Source organism: Lotus japonicus, chromosome 2 (genome assembly GCF_012489685.1).
Source record: "Lotus japonicus ecotype B-129 chromosome 2, LjGifu_v1.2".
NCBI lineage: Eukaryota > Viridiplantae > Streptophyta > Magnoliopsida > Fabales > Fabaceae > Lotus > Lotus japonicus.
Window position 1 is genome coordinate 29,937,771 of NC_080042.1, and position 22,814 is coordinate 29,960,584.

Sequence of the window (22,814 nt, forward strand, 5' to 3'; positions counted from 1 at the left end):
ATCTATTGTGGTTTTGAATATAGATGTTTTATCAAAAGAGTTGCACATGGTGGGGACTTTTATTTAACTTACCAAAGTTTTCGAAAAAGAACAAACTTAGTCATGATTTACTTATAAACTCCACCTAATAGAAATAATTAAAGTGTACACATACTTTGTAAATTAAAAGAAAGCTTACTTGTACTTTTAAAGAATAAGAAAGAGATTTTCAAATGGGACTTCAATCAATCCTTTTTAGAAAAGAGAATTTCATAGGGGGACTTTTATTTGATGTCTTTCGAGGAAGGAAAGACGAGACTCGACGACACGGTTACTTGGAGTGGAGTGACCTGTCGTAGTGTAAAGTTCGGTCACTTGGAGTGGAGTGCAACCGTTTGTTTGGCTAACCATGATTCATATCATGCATGCATACATTTTGTCAGGATGGTGGAGTGGACATGCATGCCTTCTGAGGACGATGGAGTGGTCGTACCTTTAGATGTTGATAATGGAGAGGTTATCAGCTATTTTGATAATGGAGCAGTTATCAACTAAATGACATTCACTAGTCAAAGGTCGATACTGGAGTGGGTATCGGACCGACAAAGTGTTGTCCCGCCTACCTCATATGAAAATGGCGTTTATATCCGGATCATTTGATGTGCCTGTGTGGCATTGCATTTGTACGAGCATATAGACTAACCTTAGGGTTGTCGATTGAGCTTGGTGATGAGGTGATATGTGCTGAGTTTTGATATGCTTGAGATAAGCTAAATGTGATTTAATTGTTAAATGTGTGGGAGAGGTTTGTCATGGACAACCCTCATATTTTATGTAAGCCACGTGATTGATAGATCTGCGTGAGTGAGCGTGAAACGTATAAGTATGTGATTATGTGTATATTGTGTGACCTACTATTATATATATATACCTATATTCTGGAAGTTGACCCTCGCACGCCATTGTATGTATTGCTTGTGTTTGGGCGGCTGGCAACTGCCAGGTCATAGGCGACGATATGATCAACTATCATGCTCTAGGGGAAGTCTCAGTGGTGATGCTGATGAGGAGGATCCATGATGATCTGATGAAGTACGATGCCTTTGTATCAGCTCGGTGAAACACACCGTAAGTCATCCGTGGGATTGACTAGACGTCTGCTGATGCCAGAACCCTGTTGCAGATCTTATCCGAGATCGATTGTTCAATTGTATATGAGAATCCCTCGGAGAGGAATAGAGTCTTGTGTAAGGCTTGAGCCTTTTCGGTAGAAAGCTTAACATTGTTGGTTGAAGCTTGTTGGATGATCATTACGAGTTTGTATTCTCTTGGCTTTAGAGGAAGGGTAGGGTCTGATGTTTTGCTGCTTTGTGTCCTACATAGTGTGGAGATCACAATGAGTTTGTCGGACATAAGAAGTCTTTTGATTTTCCTTTCTGAAGACTCAATTGTACGTATACTTTTGGATACAAGGTTATATATTATTGGGTAATTATTGAGAATGCGCTAGAGCATGTTTTGAAAAAAAAAATACCCTTGCATATTCTTGACTTCGAAAGTGTAGTTAGCATATTTAGTTTGTGTAAAAGTTACTTAAGTGACCCTCGAGAAATCGGCGTGTTACATTGTGGTATCAGAACTTTGGTTGAGATTATCAGAGCTTGTTGGGGAATAGGTCTTTTGTGCTAGGTTGTGTGAACTCTGTAATCGATTGATTGAGTGTTGATCGATTGTAGGGATGGCAATGGGTCTCGGACCCATAGGGTACCCGCTAAAAATACTCACAATGGGTAGGGCAAAATCCCGCTAGATGGGTATGGGGTTGGATATGGGTAATTACCCGCAAAAAATAGTGGGTACGGGTGCGGGTATGGGTACTATAGTACCCAACCCTCCCAATACCCGCACACACTTTATTAATTATTTTTATTATAGATATTACACACTTGGAAGTATATATATCCACAAACCTAATTAAAGTTATAACTTTCTAACTAACTCAATGATTTTAGTTATTAAATATTTGGATAGTCTTTTGTATTTTTAATTAATGCTCTTTGTTTTATAATAACAGTTATATTATTTTCTATTTGGTGAATGAAAATTGTATTTTCGTTAACTAAATTGCGGGTAATGGGTACGGGTACGGGCATATAGGTACCCCGAGGATACGAGGACATGCATTCAAATTGCTACCCACACGAGTACGGGGACGGGTACATGTATCTTTTGAAAACGCGGGTACGAGGATAGGTACTATAGTACCCTACCCAAACCCTACCCATTGTCATCCCTAATCGATTGACTGAGTGTTACTTTATAAACTGTTTGAAATGATTGTTTTGTGTGAAGCGTGATTGCTTCAAATGTGTGAATTGTTTCCTATGGAAACATGTTCCCTTTACTATTGTTCGTGTTTTGATTATAGCAGTTATACATTGTTTAGGAAAGTTGAAGTGAAGATTGTATTTTAGATTATATTAGGATTTAATTTCGGAAAAAATTATCTTTAGGATTCAAACTTATTTAAGTTTGTTATTTTAGGATCTTATCTTTAGGATTTGATTTTTAATTAGGATTTGATCTCAGCTCTATTTAAGGTTTTGTGCTGAGACAACAATTTACCTTCTACTTTATTATTTTAATGCAATTTCGTTCTTCAGGAATATTAGAGTTCTACTAGGGTTTATGCTTTTAATCCCTATTCTCTTCTCCAATAATATTGCTGATTTCGCCCATTCCATGGAAGGCTAACTTCCTTGGATCGAATTCCTTTGCAACGTATATCGCCCTCTTGAGGTATAGTTCTTAAAGTAGAATTCGTTCTTAATTAATATTCTTCATATCTATTTCTGATTTAGGTTCGCTTAATTCCGTAATCTAGAATTAGAAGATGATGCATGTTCGCTTAGTTCATGTTAAGTCGTAAACGGTTCTTAATCGCTTATTTTAGGAATCTGTGAATTATTTATCTCTTAGTTAATTAATTCTCACGAACTAGGAAATTAATAAGAAATGATTGATCTTTTTATACCGATGATTGAGTAGCGATATACTAAACAAAGGAATTCGTTCGTTTTACTTGATTGCATTAATCCGTTTATTTTCTTTTACTTGTCTACTTAAACTGAATCATAACACCCCCCCCCCCCCTCCTAGTGTGTGTGCATTCTTGAATCTTTGTTGAAACGGTAATCCTTGGGAAACGACATAGGAGTCACTTCCTAGTTACTACAGTTTTTCTTAAATCAATTATTTGCATCGGGTACGGCCTCGATCATTGAGACTGCGACTTGCTCTGTGGTGAATCAAGCCCTCGCCACTGCTAGCTACACCGCCGGATTGATGCCGCTACTGAGGAATGCTGAGCTTGATAGGGCCCGCCTTAGGAAAAAACTTGAAGAGGCCTGTGCCGCTAATGCACAATTGAAAACAAATAGCGAAGAGATTCCTAAGCGCGCTAAGATCGCCAAGAAGTAAGCGGAAGACACCCTTGCTGAAGCTCATCAACAACTTTTTGAGGCGAGAGGCTTGCTTGAAGCTGAGAAGGCTGCTAGGACGACTGCTGAGTGCAAACTTAAAGCTGCTGAAAAAAAAGTGTAGGAAGCTAAAGGCGAGACGGAGAAGTCGGTCCTCGCCAAAAGCTCCAAGCAGTATATCGTGGGTTTGGTTAAAGCTAAGGAGAAACTCCAAATAGTCGCCCCAACTCTTGACCTCTCTCTGATTGGTTTCATGAAGAAAGTGGTGGATGGCCAAGTTGTTGGTTCTCCCGACCCCTCTCTGTAGGACATACCTTACTTTAACTCGAAGGGTACAACTGACAAGGGTGCTCGGGAGGTTCAGGGCGAGGAAGAAGAGGAAAAAGTTGATGAGGAAACCCCCGGAGGCGGAAATGATAATGAGGTGGAGCAAGCTTGATCTGTTCCAAATTTGTTTAAGTTTGATTTAGTTTCCGTTGTTGTTTTTGCGTTCCTTGTAATGGGCTTCGCCCTTCTTGTTTAATTTTGTCTTTTATCATGTACTGGGCTGCGGCGCCCTTTTTGTTTGCTAGACTATTATGTAATGGGCCTCGCCTCTTTTGTTGTCTACGTATGAATGGAACTTTTGTTTCCTCCTTGAATTATTTTGTTGCAATACGAATTGTTATTGTGTGATTGTAATTAGTTTTACTGAGGCTTTTGCTCGCCATGGCGAGGCTTTATCGTTTGGCTTGAGTAATATTCAAGGCTTAGGCACATTTTACTGGCCTTAGTCATTTTACGGACGCGGCTTGGTTTCTAGTGGCCACTAGAATTGCCAAGGTTATGTAAGCTCAGTGGCGACACTTTCTTATTCCGAAAGTCTTACTTGCGGTACTTTGTACCTTGAGGCGTTGAACCCCTTTTAAAATAATAAGTTAGATTGCATAAATGAAATAAACATCAAACTTAGAAAAAATTTGATTAATATTTAAAACTCGGGAGCTATAATCCCTTCATTTACATTTGCTGCCTCATTAAAAACCTCGTTAAAGGAAAAAAAAGAGTGCGACTTCTTTTTCTTTTTCTCTAACTATAATATTGCCTCAAGTGAGAGGCGTTCCATGTTCGGCGAATATGTCCGCCGTCTAGTTGTTCCAATTTGTAGGCGTCATTCCCTAATTCGCCAATCACTCTAAAGGGTCCTTCCCAATTAAGTGAAAGTTTGTTGTGCTTTGTAGTTGTAGTACGCTTCCTGAGTACCAGATCTCCCGCCTTCATTGTCCTTGGTACTACTTTGGACGCATATTTCCAGGCGATCCTTCCTTTGCCCGCTTCATTCCGCAAATGAGCTTCCCTTTGCTCCTCAGGCAACATGATCAAATTTGCGATCAAGTTCTCTCCATTGCTGCTTCATTGAATCTTGAAACTCGCCAGCTTTGGTGTTCCACCTCCACAGGTAACATGGCGTCTGTGCCATATGTTAACCTGTAGGGTGTTTCTCTAGTGCTTATTTGTTTAGTAGTGTTTTACGCCCACAACACACCCGACAATTCCTCAGCCCATAAGCCATCTGCCTCATCTAACTTCTTCTTCAAGCCATTCAAGATCACTTTGTAAGCTGATTCAGTCTGCCCGTTCGTTTGAGGGTGTTCAACTGAGGCGAACCTCATCTCGTTCCCCAGATCCGCACAAAATTCCCTGGTTAAGTTACTGGTGAATTGAGTTCCATTGACCATTACTAGCACCATTGGAACGCCGAACCTGCACACTATTGGTCGCCATAGAAAATTTCTAATCTTGGCGGCTGTAATGGTCGCCATAGCTTCAGCCTCTATCCACTTTGTAAAGTAGTCCACCGCCACTACCATAAATTTCATTTGTGCCTTGGCCACGGGGAATGGTCCCAAAATGTCTGTTCCCCACATGGCGAACGGCCATAGCGCCATCATCGTTGTTAGGTTCTTTGGCGGGGCTTTGCGTAGATCCGCAAAGATTTGACACTTGGCACATTTCTTGACATATTCTAAACAATCTTTCTTGATCGTTGGCCAATAAAAATCGGCTCTTAATACTTTTACCGCTAAAGACCATCCGCCTATATGACTGGAGCACACTTCTTCATGAACCTCTGCCATAATGTCATGAGCCTCCTTTATATCTACACATTTGAGTAATGGCGACATGATTCCTCGCTTATATAATTCATCGCCCACCATGGTGTAAAAACTAGCCTTTCTCCGTTTTTTTTTTGTATTCAAACTGTCGTCCTTATGAGGGTTTTTGAGAAATTCTTTGATTTGTTCCCTCCATGAGGCTTCCCCTTCTGAATCCCAAAAGAACATTTCGCAGGATTTAATCGCATGCTATACTTTCTTAACTGAGCAAATGCTTCATTTAAGTCTTCACAATGTTCTTTCGCCATAGCAGACTTGACGATCATATCATCTACATACACTTCCATATTCTGCCCCACTTGGTTTGCAAAAAATTTATCCATTAGGCGCTGGTAAGTAACTCCGGCGTTTTTCAAACCGAAAGGCATCGTTCTATGGCAGTAGTTAGCCTGATTTGTCATGAACGTCGTGCTTTCCTCATCAGGGCGATGCATCATGATTTGGTTGTAACCTGAGTAGGCGTCCATGAGACTTAAAAGCTCATTTCTCGAGGCTCCATTTACTAACTTATCCACATTTGGAAGTGGGTAAGAATCTTTCGGGCACACTTTGTTCATCTTGCATCCCACAATAAAACACTAATGTTTTTCTAAAGTAATAAGTAAATAGGTTTGATAAAAAACATATAAGGCTAAAGGTGGAACTTTAATAAAATAATAAGGATAAAGATGAGAATATACTTACTAAGTTCTAAGCTACCTGAGATAGCTTATAGATTAAAGCTTTAAGCTACTAAAATAAGCTCCTTCAACAAACACTTTTAAAGAGCTTTTAAACTAGTCAAATAAGTTTTAAGCTAGCTGAAATGACATGTCAAACATAGCCTGAAACGTAGGAAGTACTAGCTAATTATTAAATGATGCAATATTCCAATATATAAACAAAAGATAACACGATTTAATTTAAATGTTACATAAAAAAAAACCTTAATATACACGTGCATCACATAAAAAAAAATACATTCTAATTTATGTTTTTTCTCGTACATTTAAAATTAATTTTATTCTTTAAATTTGGTTTTTTTTTTTTTTTATCTTGTGTTAACCTATTTGAAATACAGTGATGGCTCCTCCCAACAAATGATTTTCCCAAGATTCAATTGGGTAATCTCCACTAGACCACACCTTATTGATTGCTTTCTTTCTATAAACGTAACAAAATAACACAATTGTACTAAAATGATGTGCAACTACAAACACAAGATTATTCTAGTATAGGACATGGTAATAGCTTTATCAGACTCATTTCGTCAGACTCTTTCCCAACTCTAATTTTATTTATCTAGCTACCAAGTCCTAAAATATATGAAATAAACGAACGAAAATATTCTACATTTTATTTTAAAAGAAAAACACACTAAAGGACCAATAAGATATACATGATACCCGATTTTAATGACAAAGTCTTGTTGAGTTCAAATAAAATTACCAGACAATATAATAATTTAGGTAGTACCAAATGAGGGAGGTTGTATGAGAAAATAACAAAACAATTCAATATTTGAATAACCATTACTAAATTAGTTCAATATATTATCTTTAGGGCAAAAGACGTTAGTCACAAAATGAACACTACACAAGAAGCTGTGGTACAAAGGCGGTCCAAGATTTTCTTGTTGGAGGGCGAGATATAAGACTAAAAAAATCTTATTTGAATATTATATAAACTTTAAATAATAAAAACATATTTAAATATAATCAATCAGTAATTACTACAGATTTTGGATTGATTTTATTTTAAATAATGAAGCTTTGTGATAACTGAGAGACTCGGCTAAAATTCTACAACAATTTTTTTGGGGCGAGACTATTACTGTAAAAAAAGTCCATAAAAACACATAGTCGGTGAACATTTCAAAATTCTTGAGCCCCTGGAAGCCCCTCCCTAGATGTCCCTTCTTTCTCTTTTCGCTGTTGTCTTTGTTCTTGGTCCAGCCAGCTTTGGTGTGGTTCTTCTTCCTCGAATATAAGCTCTAGATCGAATTGAATAGATGCCCTATCAGACAGGATGAAAGGGAGTTGGTCTCGGCTGCCCCCTTCCTCTTTACGGATGGATAGATAGAAATCCCAGAAATCCTCCTGGCCCTACCTCTTCTGGTTAACGCCTCTCTGAAGATCTGTTTAGGGTGAGGGTGGGTCTAGGCTTCGGAAGCATAACAGAAATAGCCTAAATCTTCCTCGGAAAGGAGCCTAAAAAAGCATAAACTAGGCCTAGACCCTCTTTAGATCGTTCTGTAATATTCCAGTGGTTGCCGCAAGGAATGACGTCGTAGCTCCTGCAGAAGTAATAACAATCAAAGCCGTAGGTGGGTATTCAAATAAAGGGAAGCACCTTGCTATCATGAAAACGCCAGCTGTGACCATGGTCCATTAGATGGTCGGTGCAAGGCCAGAAATTGGAACACATTGATTCCGCTCGTTCCTGTCCTTCGCTTCATGGCCTGTCCCTCGGTGTGGTCAGTACTCCATACTGTCGGGCAGCGAAGCTTATACTTGTTAACTAATTATGACGGTTCGCCAGGGCCTCTTTCCTCCTCCCTTTTCTGCTCACTCGTAAGGGGTCCGGACCGCCACAAAGGGGGAGGGAGTCGACTGAACATCTCAGCCATTGGCGGGAATTTCGCCCGCATCCGATCCCCAATTCTTGTTCACCCCGGATGATCGTGTTTGGTGAATTGTGACCTCGTACGATCGTGTCGGGTGAGCAACAGCCGCTTCGACACAGTACTTACTTATGGGCTAACACCCCTGTTGTGGCAAATAGGATTCCAAAAGAATTAAAACGTATCCTTGGGGCTAAAATAAAGCTAAAGTAAATATAACGTTTGCATTTTACTAGATATGCATACAAAGTTATAAAATGTATCCCAAGAAAATTTAAAGTAAAAAAAACTATATTCTATTATGAAATGACCTCAAGCATCCACCATAACATCGGGAGCCAAGTACTTGAAAAAGGAGGGGAATGAGTTAAAGAAAAAAAGAGGAGACCAAAATCTTAGGAAATCCATAGACAAACTAAACATCAAAATTTCACCAGATGGTAAGTTTGATTAACGAGTTTGGTAAATAACTACATGATGAGAAGCAATTGTACCTAACTCCAAAGCTCTCAAGACACGTGGAATTAAGGGTGTAACTATTGATTGGACGAAAAGGAAATTCTAATGCAAAGTGGTCATAGTGAAAGGACTCAAGGACAGAGGATGTAAAACTACTAGTGATTCTAGTTTCTTGGTTGACTCTCAGATAGTCAGAATCCAAAAGATTTCTCGTGCCAGCTAGCCATGATGAAAATGGGATTCGAGATTCACAAATAATTAAAGTAGAAAGAGCCTCAAGGAATCATTAACTAATTATCAAAGCTGTACCCATCATCCTCATAGTCATGCCTCGTCGGCATTTCCATAATAATCTTCGTGCATACCGCCATCCTCAAACTCGTCCACTAATCCCAGATCATCATCTTGAATCTTGTCCTCAAACTTCGACTTCAAGTAATCATGATTATCAGAGGATCGTACTTTCTTGGGATTCTTTGGAGCCACTTGCTAACAATAGAAGTTAAATTTGTACATCAAGAACAAAAAAAATAGAAGTGAAAATTTTCCAGGTTAATTCACAAAAGACAACTTTGCAGGACATAATTGCAACTGGGAGCATGTATGTAATGCAAAATGATCTTTAAACACAACAACAAAGTAGTTATAGCTAACAATGATAAATAGGAAACCAAAATATCAAATAAATAACTAAATATAGATTGAGATATCAAGAGCATATAGAGATAAAGCAAAATGATCCTAGAAATAAATTAGAAAAGGTAAGCACATCATTAATTACAATAACTGTTTTTTAATTAAACAAGTTTCAGCCCATAAAGAGAAAATAATTCAAGGGAAAAATATCTTTCTGGTTTTTAAACAAAAAAAAATGAGAAAAAGGATGATGCACCGTTTCTTTACACCGTCAACCAATCAGATTTCAAGGATGTGCCATGTCAATTAATGAAATTAAATAAAAAGAGAGATTTTTTCATATCCTTGAAATCTGATTGATTGACGGTGTAAAAAAACTTTACACCGTCAGTGCATAGAAATTAAACTCAAACAAAATATAACCATGAAAGGTAGCAAAACAGCTTTTGTTGCAGATAATATTATTATGAGATTGAAATTGAATCTGGTAAGCAAATTTAAAGAAATGAAACAGCAATAGCAACTTGAAGGTTAATAGTCCAATGCTTAAATTATGATAACAATTGAATTTCAAATTCAAATAATGACATGCAAATGACACATGAGGGAGACAACAACATATTAGCTATATATCAATAAGTAAATATGCATCACATCAAATAATGATTGCACGCGATCATAATTGACTTTGGAACTGAGCCTCTGCAAATGATACATGTAAAAAATTTCACTAGTAATATACTACAATCTGAGAAGATCCTAGGTAAGAAAATTAACATAATTATTACTAAGTTGATCAATACAACTGTGATCACCATAAAAAATAAAGAATGTTCTAATTTTCAACTTATACGCTGTGGCTGATATGTGATTTTAATCTCCCAATATTTTCTGGAGTATATTTAATTTAACTGTTATAATTAAGCACAAATATCTCATTCTTTGTGTGCATTACAGGTATCCTCCAAGGGAATATCCTATACGAGCTGGGTAAATTTACATTATGGTAGGTCCAGCTCAACCAATGGGGATTTTTCCATACAACAGATTTGAATCTAAGACCTTGCTTAAGGGCAGAATCGAGCATGTACCACCTGAACCAACCACTCGTAAGTTTTGGTGTCACTTTACTTCTGCATAAAATTCTAACTTTCCCAGTTTTTGTACTTTTGCATCTATACTACAAACGGAACTGATTAAATCATTTAAAACTTTCTGCTACTAATACTCCCAACTTAAACATCAATTTACCAATATGATAAAAAAATTCCCTAAATTCCCCATTCGTCAAATCCTAAACTTACGCCCTCCAAAATCCTTCAGATCTTGTTAAACTTTTACTAAATTCTTAACTTCCTTTAGATTTTATTAAAGTTCAACTAAATTCCTACCTTCCGAAATTTTAATAAAAATTAAAAATATGTTCTCCTCTCACCTTTCCTCTAAAAACCTCCTCCCAGACAACCTCTGAGCTTTTTCAACTAGCAAAATGCTCTAGACCTTCTTTCATAACGGGCCAAATTTATTTTAATTAATGTTAAGTTTAATTTATTTATGAATAAAGTGATACAAGTGTCAAACTTCAATTAACTTGACAATAAAGTCAAACTCTCGCAAAACGGTTGATGCCCAAAATGGTTCCTACTTCATATATCTCACATGAACAAGAAAACTACAACTCATATAGTAATCATAGCTTTTTATAATCCAACCTAGGCATATAATGGACTGTGGCTGATCAATGATCCTTATCTCTTGAAATTACACTTACATATTGTGTCACCATATGGTGGCACAATATATAAGTGTATCTAAACTAGCCTTGATCCAGTTATCAGCCTAGAAAGACCATTCAACTTGTGATAATAGGTTTTAGAAACTATTTCAACAAATACAAGAGAAGAAACTATTAGTCATAGATTAGTGGTAGTATCTACGCATAGAGGAGAAAAAGACAATTCTTCACTTTAAATATAGATGTGAGAGAAAAAGAAAAGGCATCAGCAGGAGTTTAATAAACAACATATCTAAATATGCACATTTTTTTCAGTCAGTACCTTTGTTATCAACATTTGCTTAGTGGCCTCTGCAGCAGATTGAGGAGGACCCAAGTTTTTTGCCTCTTCGGCTCGTCTCTGTTTTATTTGCTACACATATATTAACAAAACGATAACCCTCAAGTCTTGTTGCAGTTTATGCAGCATATTTGTACAGAATGTTACCTATATAGTTCTTATTTAAGAATAGACTAATTTATAAAAAAAGGAATTTTTTTTTTAATTAATTAAAACATGGGACTCATTTAAAAGAGATAATTTTTGTTAACTTTAATACATTAATTAATTTTAAAATACATTGATTTAAAAAAAGTTTATTTTAAAAAAGAATATATAATTTTATTCCTAGAGAAATATCATCATTTTCTTATTATTTATAAAATATCCTACCATTATTGTCTAGTCAAACTCAAACACAGGATAGTATAACATGGCCACATGGGATAATAGTCTATCCTACTCTTATCTAACTCTCTTATCCTATCATTCCATATCCAATCTAGTCTTGACCATCAAACAAGCCCTTAGCTCAAAGTGGCTGACTAGTTCTAACTTGTCACCCAACTTGAGCTTGCATGAGGGTGTTTTAGTATATAACTCAGGTACTGTGTGTATTGTGTTCTGCTACTGTTTGCATTCAGTTGTACATCGTTGGGCTCAGTACAGTAAGGTTTCAGTTAACAGGTTAGGTAGTTACCAGCTTTGTTTGTAACAGCAGCTGTTAAGGAAGTTACTTATACCAGCTCAGTGTATGAATGTAATCACTAGTATATACTTCGGACATGAATGAAAGTCTGAATCATTTCACTAAATTTTCTAGCTCTCTATTCAAGATTATCTCTATTTCTCTATTCTAATAGGCAAGCTGCCTGTACTTGTTCTGCTTTACGTCCCTTGGTGAAATTTTTCTCAAGTCCTATCTTCACCAGGCATAAACAATAATTCCATAATTTAAAATAAATAAATCTTGAAGTGAGGGAGTAAATAAAGAAAACCACATCTAACATCAATTAAGTTCAAAATCGTAACATACTCTATAGAAGGCCAAAGCTTGGTTGGCCAAATTATCATCATCCAAACTCAAATATTTGATCTCATCGTAATCTGCAATTTCAGAGAAAATCGGCACATAAGAATATAAGTCAATAAATATAAACCATTTTAGAGTCTTTAATTTAAAGGTAAGTATTACGTAATCAGTTTGTGTAAGCACAAGAAAAACAGTTGACCAAACTTTTGTTTCATGTATGTTTCCTCTAAATCACATTACCTGCCCTACCAATGCCATTGGCTGTAATGAGCACTCTTAAAATATAACTTAACTTCCTTATTGTCATGAACCAATTATCCCAAACGCTAAAGATATTGGGTAAAGGACACGTTAATGGTTTTATATTATAACACGCCCCCACAGGCAAGAGCCCATTGGGCTTGAAGTGTGGTGATAAGAGAGGAAAATAGAATTGTTATTGGAGATGAAGAGAGAAAGATTTTCTCTCGACTATGCTACAATGAGCAGGTTTTCAAGAGTCTGTCTCTCCAACAGATTCGAACCCCTACTTTCAAATAAACAAACATAATGATAGGATGAACAGTACTCATGAACAGTAGCAGCAGTAGCAGTTAGATTGCAGTTAGAAAGTTATTATTTAATTATTTGTTGGGGTAGTTATTGGGTTAGTTATTATTAGTTATTTACATCAGTTTATGTTAGTTATGTTCTATCGAAACTGCCGAGGGGTGGTTATTAAATTTCTGGTTATGAATAGGAGTTGTGGCTGTTAGTTCAGACATTCAAAAATTCAGAAGTAGTGTTATGGTGGGAGAGGTCTGGACTCTCAAATTCCAGAATTAGGAGAGGCTGGCTCTCGAAAACCAGTGCTTGTATAATTATTCAAATAATATAACTCGGTTCTTATCAATTTGGTATCAGAGCACCATGCAGGTGCTGTGGTGCAATTGAATCGCGAATAAATGGAGAAGAAGACAGCAATTAAGAAGAGGGAAGGTAAGGCGTTTCCAACCTTCGATGGTAAAGAGGCTTACTGGTGGTTGATCAAAGTGGAGCAGCACTGTGAGGCCATGGAAATGGCTGAAGAGAAGAAGTTCTCGGAGGCTGAGATGGCTTTGACGGGAGATGCTTTCTTCTGGTGGTATTTCTGGAAAAGAAGAAACCAGAATGCAAAATGGTGGGATTTAGTGAAGGCTTTACTGAAGAAATTCCAACCAGAAATGGATCCTGACATACCAGTATATATTAAAGATTCTAGAGAGGAAGAAAGCCCAAGGATAAATGAAGTCTTGGAGAGTGCAAGAGAAAGCCATCTAGTAGAATCAAAATCAGAGATGATAGAGACCACAGTAGAGGCGGAGAAATCCTTAACCTTTGTTTAATTACGGTTCTCGCACAGGACAGATGTTCTACACGATGCTGGGACAACAAGTTCGACAACTGACTAACAGTAACAAAACCAGCAAAATAATAAAGAACACAAAGGATTGGTAACCCAGTTCAGTGAAAAAAACTTTCACCTATGTCTGGAGGGTTTGCACCCAAAGAAAGGAAATTCACTATCTCAAGATTCAGGAATTACAGACACTCATGAACACCACAGTTCAAAGTTCACTTCCTAATCTACCCAGTGTATTTCTACTTAGTATCCCAACCTAAGTATGAGAGTCCCTCTTACTTTCTCTCAATGACTGCCACAGTGATTGGTAACAACAATAAACAATCAGAGTTTGAAGAATCAAAGAACACAGAACACAACTTTGCTTTATAGAATCAGGGAGCAAAGTTTGTTCACAAGAAACAAGGATAAAGAACAATGAACAATCCTAAACCACTTGATCTTTCTCTATTAGCTTCGGTAGTCCTCAAGCTTTAGGTCTTCATCCCTTTTTATATACTTCAGCAGCAACAGCAGCAAAGGCACTAGGGTTTGCTTGGGCTGAAGTAACAGATTGCAACAATAATCAAATCAAAACAGAATCTCCAAAGATCTTGTTGCGTTTTTTCCCAAGTAAAGATAGAAACAAATCTTTTATCAAAGATTGTTTCAACAAATAACAACCCACAAATCAAAACCCTTCTAGAATAGCTACTTGATCCTCAAGTAACTATAAAAACATATCTTCATAAAATCTTCAAGGGCCCACAAAATCAAACTTAAGCAAAGGACTGATGTCCTAGCTTCACGAAATCAGATGCCACGGCATCTGCTTCGACAATCAGTTGTTTTTGACAAAATGCAAGACAAAATGTTCCAACACTTTGAGATGCAAAGACCCAATCTTGAAGCAGAGGTTGTAAGAAGAGGGGATGGGGTGAGTCTTGGACCCCGGTGGAGAAAGCATCGAAAGATCCATCAACAACCGAAGACGATGAAGAGACGCAAGTCTCTGAATAAGGAAGGGGAGCCAAGACAAAGGAATGGAATATGGGTTAAATGTCTTTCAGGGATCAAGCATCTTCCACCACAGGCGCTGAACAGACTGCAACACTTTGCATCTGCAGGGATGACCTTGATGAAAAAGGGGAAGACGGGAACGAAACGTGCCGCGTTAAGTGGTTTGACCAACTTCAAACAGTGGGATCCAGGAGGTATTTTTCAGAGTTAAACTCCAGAAGTGTTGATTAAAACTGCAGAACACTTGGAGCAGCCAACCTACATTCAAGGAGCATTGCCTACTTCCCACCTTGAGGACAAGGTGGATCTTTTAGGGCGGGGTATTGATAGGATGAACAGTGCTCGTGAACAGTAGCAGCAGTAGCAGTTAGAATGCAGTTAGAAAGTTATTATTTAATTATTTGTTGGGGTAGTTATTGGGTTAGTTATTATTAGTTATTTACATCAGTTTATGTTAGTTATGTTCTATCAAAACTGCCTAGGGGTGGTTATTAAATTTCTGGTTATAAATAGGAGTTGTGACTGTTAGTTTAGACATTCAGAAATTCAGAAGTAGTGTTATGGTGGGAGAGGTCTGGACTCTCAAATTCCAGAATTAGGAGAGGCTGGCTCTCGAAAACCAGTGCTTGTATAATTATTCAAATAATATAATTTGGTTCCTATCACATAACTACTGAAACTAACTCCAAATAACTAACCCAACAGTTTCTAACCCACTAACTTCCCTGTAGAAGTTCACAGCTATACTGCCTGAACAGTCCCTGGTTGCACGGCTGTTCCATGGCCATCAGTGGCAGTCGCACCACCCACTAGGGTGGTTGTTCTGAATTTCTTCCTTTTATGACTGTAAACATGGAAAATTGGGGGTCTCTCCCAATCACGTGAACAATGCACAGGTCCACCTACCATGCGCTGAAATTCAACATTATTATTGAAATAATGGGGGCAATAATGGTTGAACTCCAGACCAGTTTGTCTTAGAGGGTTTGATAGCATGTCAAGAATCAATTATCCTAAAAGCTTAAGTTGTTGGGTAAAGGACACATAAATGGTTTTATATTTCTAACACTTGTCTCAGCATAAATGTCAGACATTACAATTCATTATTGCACCACAAATTGAAACACCTATATACCAGAACCTGAAAGATTCAAGACTTCCATAATAATATGTTCAATAGTTCTTATGTACAGGGCATCATATGTCAAATGGGAACATCATTTTAGAGTGCTTATTTTCACATTTTCAACCGCTCAAACTTACATTGCTTCTACGTAGTGGTGCATTGAAATTCTTGCAAATGGATTCCCAAACATTGCCTTATATTAGGCATCGAAAAATTTTGTAAACTGTAAACTTATCTACATTCATAGCCTATAATCCCACACGATGCATAACAAATACCTCTACATTAATTTAGGCACGTACAGTGTAAAATCACTAATGTTGCATAACAAATAATACCTCTGTCTAAAGTCCTTTGACGTGAGGCAGAGTACTCGCTTTGGATTGTTCTTACATAACGGCCTGATAATTCGCTCTAAATGAAACAAAACAAATAAGGAAATTGTAAGAAACAATGAAAGATAACAAAAAGAAACAATAGTGTAGAGAGAAATAGTTAGTATTCTGTTAGTAAGTTAGTTTGTTCAGCTGTTAGCAATTTGTTAATTAGTTAGTTTGTACAGTTGTTATCAAACAGCTTGCAGATAGTTGCTTTGATTCTGTTACATTCTCAAGTCATTTTATATAAAGCATCTTGTACTGAAGAGATCATTCAATGAATCATAAAGAAACTTATCAGAAAATTTCATATTGTTTTCACTCTTTTCATTGTTGTGCTTTTTCAACATTCTCTTTATGGTATCAAGAGCTAGTTTTTTATCAACAGGTAGACATGGCTTCCTCTGGAAATCCTTTCACTTCCGCAGAGAATCGTGCACCTGTTACCTTTTCTCATCCCATCAGCATCAAACTTGATGAAAGCAACAACTTCTTTTCTTGGAGACAACGAGTCGATAGAGTGATTAGAGAACTAGATCAGGTAAGTCAAAAGTATATTGACTGGGAACAACAAGATTTTATGTTGTTCACTTGGCTTCTCTCTTCTCTCTCATTTACTTTTCTTCCTACAGTGATCAAATGTGCATTCTTAGCAAATCTGGGAAGAAATACATGATTTCTTCTGGGCTCAGTCTCGGGCACAATCCACTCAACAGCGGTCACAGTTAAAGAATATCACCAAAGGCTCGAAAAAAGTTTCAGATTATTTGAAGAGATTCAGAACGATTGTCAAGACATTAATATCCATTGGTGATTCAGTGCCATATCGCAGTCACCTTGAAGCTAGTTTTCATGGCTTATCTGAAGAACTTAATTCTTTTATGCCGGTTCTCTTTAATTGTCCATCGCACTGCACTATTGCTGAAGTTGAATCCAATGCTTGTCTAGAGCGTAGTACAAAGAAGCAACTTGGAGATTCTAGTCTTTCTGCAAATGTTGCTCACATTCCTTCTGGTGCACCAGGTGCATCTTCAACCCAGATATTTTGTAATCTTCTCCATCTTTTTCGCAACCATGGTCTCTTGTAGCACGTTCCAGCACTGAGGCAAGAATATATAAGCCTTGCTAACACAGCTGTTGAAGTTCTATGCCTTGAGGCCTTGCTTGCTGAATTAAAAATTTCATTTACTACACCACTGGTCCTCTATGTGAGACTCTCAGCTCAGTAGCTCTATCTCATAATCCAGTTCTCCATGCTAAAACTAAACACTTGGAATTGGATATCTTTGTAAGGAAAAATGTGATGAATAAAAGCCTGATAGTGAAGCACATTTCATCTTAATAAATATGCTGAAATCTTTACAAAAGCCTGTCACCTTTGAGATTTACTACACTTAGGGACAAACTCAAGGTGGCTGACATTTTTAAACTTAGTCACCCTCCTTGAGTTTGCAGGGGGCTGTTAGAGATAGTCAGTATTCTGCTGTTAGTCAGTTAGTTTGTACAGCTGTTAACAGTTTGTTAATTAGTTACTTTGTACAGCTGTCATCAAACAACTTGCAGTTAGTGACTTCTATTTTGTTCTCAAGTCATTGTATATAAAGCATCTTGTACTGAAGAGATCAATCAATGAATCATAAAGAAACTTTTCAGAAATCTCTCGTACTGTTTTCTCTCTTTTCTCTGTTATGCTGTTCAACATTCCCCAAAAGTTGCTAGGTATACTAGTACTAGAACACACAAAAACTGAATAGCACCAAAAGAATCTTCTGTAATTCATTGGATTGGAATAAAATTCCATAACATAAACAGTGTTTGATTGGACCTAAGTTAACCCTAAAAGTTAGCTTGTAATGTAGGATTGTCCAAGTTTAGTTAGCTTGTATGGGTGAGGATTGTGCAAATCTTTATATGGACTACTCTGGTCATATATCTACATTAATGTGGGACCTTAATACAGCCCCCTCATGCTTATAGCTGGACATCTTACACGAAGTTTGCAAGACTGAACATCTAACGGTGGCCCACCCATCTTTAGGCGACCAAATAAGGGATATAGGGCTTTAATACAGCCTTAGTATTTAAGTAGGGTCTAACTCAACCCTAAAACCTAACTCGTAATGCTAGGATTGCCCAAGTTTTCACAAAAACTACTTTGGCAATATTTCTAGTTAATGTCAGACATCAACAAAGATAACACCACAAGCTATTCCATCCCTTATCCCCAGTGTTGTCAAGATCCGGATCCTAGAATCACACACAATCTTGCGATCTTTCTGGTTGGGACTGGGAGAAAGATGTAAAGAGAGGGATGGAGTCCATCCAATTCTATTTCATTCCATTAATCCTTTCTAATCCATTCTATCTTATTTAAGAGAAATCCTACTTAGTAGGAGACGAATAACTTGAAGATTAACTGCCTATATAAAATTTCAAAAAAATCCCCCATGTATAATAACAAATTTCCCATGTTTTTTACTTTGATGCTTACACATCACGCATTCTTGCATTTCCTGGAGATTTGTTTCGCACTATATAGCAATTCTCCTTATTTAATCATTCAAACAACACAATTACCTGCCCGGTAGAAATCTTTTCCTCAGAGAAATAGTTATTTTCCAATACCTTCCCACATTCGTCACAACATCTGACAAGATTCCAAGAACCAATAATCCAATATCATACAAAAACTCAAATTGAAAAAGAAAATAAGAAAAAAAAAACAGCTTTGAATTTAACACACAAGAGAAAAGATATTTGCTCTAAAGTATAAAGGATTGCTCACAGGATTAATCCATCATTGATTCGCACTCCGGCAACGTTTTTCACACAGTTATCACAAAACACCATTCTTTTCGTCAATCAACAGTATCTGCTACGCTGAGATGCTGAGTAAATACCCGAAATCGATCAAACGGGGTTTTGGGTTTGAGAGAGGGACAAGAGAAGGTGGGAAGCGGCAAGCGGTAATATTTAGATGTCCATCAGAGTTAGGAGTTCATGGGCCAGACTCACATGTATACTTGTTCAATACTTCAAACCTAATAATATAAATACAAGGGAGTCTGCACCTAGATGAGCATCCTCATCAGACTATATTTCTCTATCTCTCATTGTTCTCTTCTCCTTTCTCTCTTATTTGCTTATGTTTTATTCATCACACGTTATCAGCACGATCATCTCTCCAGAATTCCGCTCTTCCACTTCTCTTTCACACGATCGTCTCTCCAGAATTCATAAGTTCTTCCACTTCTCTTTCAAGCGAGTAAGTACCACATCCATGTGGAAGGTTATAATTTTTATTTTTATTTTCTCTCTTCTTTCTTCATCTTCAAATCATTTATTTTTCTTTTATATTGATTCATAACTATGAGTCCAAAAGTACCAATTTTTACATGAATCCTGAAGATTCATAGCTTTATAGTCCAGAAGCACGGTAATTAAATTATTTTTGCATGAATCCTAAAGATTCATAGTCTTACAGTCCAGAAGCACGGTAATTGAATTGTTTTTGCATGAATCCTGAAGATTCATAGCCTTACACATTGTAATTGAATTATTTTGAATGAATCCTGAAGATTCATAACCTTATAGTCCAGAAGCACTGTAATTGAATTATTTTTGCATGAATCATAAAGATTCATAGCCTTACAGTCCAGAAGCATGGTAATTGAATTGTTTTTGCATGAATCCTGAGGATTCATAGCCTTACGCATTGTAATTGAATTATTTTGAATGAATCATGAAGATTCATAGACTTACGGTTCAGAAGCACTGTAATTGAATTATTTTGAATGAATTATCAAGATTCATAGAAAAAATATATGAATCCCGAAGATTCATAACCTACGAGTCCGGAAGTACCGTAGTAGAATTTTTTAAATATGAATTTTGAAGATCATATCCGAATTTTATTGAGATGTATTCTCTTTGAGAACCGTTCATGAAGAACTAGAAATTTATATGAATATTAAAAACCAAAAAGATTCAATAGATTTATTGGATACTTGAATGTATGAGAGAAATTACTCTATATCTCTATACATATCATTTAGTTTTGAGCATTCTTCATTCCTTCCTTGACGTGAATGAAATATTATTGCTTCTTGCCACCAGAAGTGGAAGAGATAAAAAAAGGTCATGAGATATATCAAAACGGAAAGAGATCAAGAAAAGGGTTATAAAATATACTATATTGAAATTATTTAATTTGAATTAATCTCTTTATTGAATTAACTACTTTTTATATGATATGTTATATAAATTCTTTTATGATGATTGATTAAATTAAATTGTGATATCTTATTTTTTTTCCCCTTGAATTGATGACTCTATCTTTTTTTTTTTTGAAACTCTCTATCTTATTATTTATCTTATTATTGATTAACTTGATTTGTGTTATCTATTTCTATATTAAATAAGATCTTTTTTAGATTCAGCATTGTTTAGAAAAAACAAAATTCAAATTGTTGAATTAATACACTATCACGGTTGTCAAAAAAAAAATGTTGATAATATGTCACGGGTTTTTTTTATAATAATGAATGATTTTATTATCATGTCACGCTTGTCTTATTTTAATTATGTGATTATTATTATCTTCTTATAACAATGAATATTTCAAATGCCATAATGGTAATTTTGAATTATATGATATTGATTATTATGTTTTTTTATGCAAGTCATATTAAAAAAAATTTAACATGATAAGAAAATAGATACGTAAATCTCTGTTAACCATGATGTTTTTTTTTATAATAATTTATGTTAGTTTTTTATTTATTTATAGTTAAAATGTCGAACCTTGCAAAACTTGAATTATGTGGATAGATATTACCGATGGAAAATTTTTGTATGTGGATGTGCTCTATTTTAATTAGTACACAAATATTTATCGAATCTTAAAGAATTTTTTTTTGAATTCCTGTAAATATTTATGACATCAAGTGATTAGCGGTTCGCGCCAACGAGTGATCAGTGGTTCGCGCCGGACTTTCCGGAGCGATCCTCGGACATCAAGTTCGTGTTGGGATCGCCACCTTCAGGGAATTTTTCCCACCGGGCGACCATGACAATTTAGTTTGTGAATTAGGAGTATTGCTGAGAATATCCTTTTGTACTTGATTTGTAAAAAGTTTTTACATTTTGAGGGATGCCTCATTAAAAAACTCACGTGGTGGAGAAAAAGAGTGCATCTTTATTTTTGTCCTAATTCCTGCTTTTACTCGTCGCGCCCCTGCCCCATCTTCTGCCCCCCTGATCAGAGCCCCACGCCAAACACCCCATCCTTCAAACCTGATGTGCTCGCTTCCTCCTCTTGGCTCTTGTGAGGCCAATCCCTTCGCCAGACCGCCCCGCAGTAAAGAGGATCTTCTTCTAAAACTGCCGATCCCACTGGCCTCCAGTATCCCGCCTTTCCCTTTTTCTTGCTCTCACGACGGCGCGCTCGGTTCCGTTTTCGCACCTTCTCTGGTTTGCCCTGGGGTTGCTCAAATGCTCTTCATCCGCTTTGCTTTACGCCTCCCTGTTTGAGATTCACTCAAACCACATCTTGCGTCACCACCCCCTTTTCTCTGCTCTCCTCCTGGCTCGTGCTTAAAAGAGCCAGCTTCCTAAACTTGGGCAATCCCCAGAGCGTTGCATCTTTCTAACTCCAATTAAAGAGGCCAAAATTGTCCTCCACCAATTTCTCTAGGCGCCTCTCTTGGCTAGTCGTGAGCCTGGGCTCAATCGCCAGCACTCATCTGCTAAATTTGTACATTTCCAAGTCCTCGATTATGTTCGCCCAGCGTTCCTCAGCATGGGCTTAAGTGAACTGCCCATCTCTTCCCGTCCTACCGTCTAACCTTCTCTGACCTTGGCTGCTCCTTAGTCTCTCGATCTTTCGAGCAACCATCTGCTCCAATCTCTCTGCGTCGTCTCGCCCTTGGCCTTGAAAACCCTGCTGGCCTCGACCCCCTTTCAAGATCTCGATCTCGTGGCATCTGTATCCATCACTAACTCCCTTCTTTCCATACATACTAAGGCAATTATTATAGCATTCTCTCGCCCTTCGCTGATCTACCACGATCTTTCCCACCTTACCACAGATTAGTGGGTACTTCACCGCTAGGTGAGCCGTTGATATTGCTGCGCAGAGACGGTTTAGTGTGTTCCGCCCGATGATGACATTGTATAACGCCACAACCTGCAATACCAAATACCTTACACGCAAAAGCTTGGCGTTCTTGTCTATTCCAAAGATCGTGTCTAAATCCAGGTAGCCACGCACCAGGACCTGTTCTCCCGAGAAACCTACCAGAGTCACAGTGTACGGCACCAGGTCCTTATCTGTTAGTCCCAATTGCTCGAACGCATCGCCGTAAATAATATCCGCAGAACTTCCCTGGTCCAAAAGTACTCTTCGCACATTAACGTTATTGATTCTTACCGTTACCACCACAGGATCATCCTTGTGCGTCTTGATTCCCTAAAAATCTGCCGATGATATCACTAAGTCCGGGTGATGAAAACCGAACGGGGTTGCATTCTCT

General features: G+C 37.3%; 1 protein-coding gene across 2 annotated transcripts; it reads right to left on the minus strand.

Moving 5' to 3' along the window:
• Positions 1 to 8,599: 8,599 nt before the first annotated feature.
• Positions 8,600 to 19,312, minus strand: LOC130737873 (uncharacterized). Of its 2 annotated transcripts, none has more exons than XM_057589732.1 (6): positions 19,067 to 19,312; positions 18,859 to 18,928; positions 16,243 to 16,318; positions 12,402 to 12,472; positions 11,369 to 11,446; positions 8,600 to 9,164 (listed from the first exon to the last, which is right to left on the minus strand). In XM_057589732.1, the coding sequence occupies exons 1-6, from the start codon at positions 19,129 to 19,131 to the stop codon at positions 9,000 to 9,002; spliced, it is 525 nt and encodes a 174-aa protein (XP_057445715.1). In that variant the 5' UTR covers positions 19,132 to 19,312; the 3' UTR covers positions 8,600 to 8,999. The 2 variants fall into 2 exon arrangements, with proteins under 2 accessions (XP_057445715.1, XP_057445714.1); XM_057589731.1 differs by having other exon boundaries at positions 11,369 to 11,458; positions 19,067 to 19,304.
• Positions 19,313 to 22,814: the final 3,502 nt, after the last annotated feature.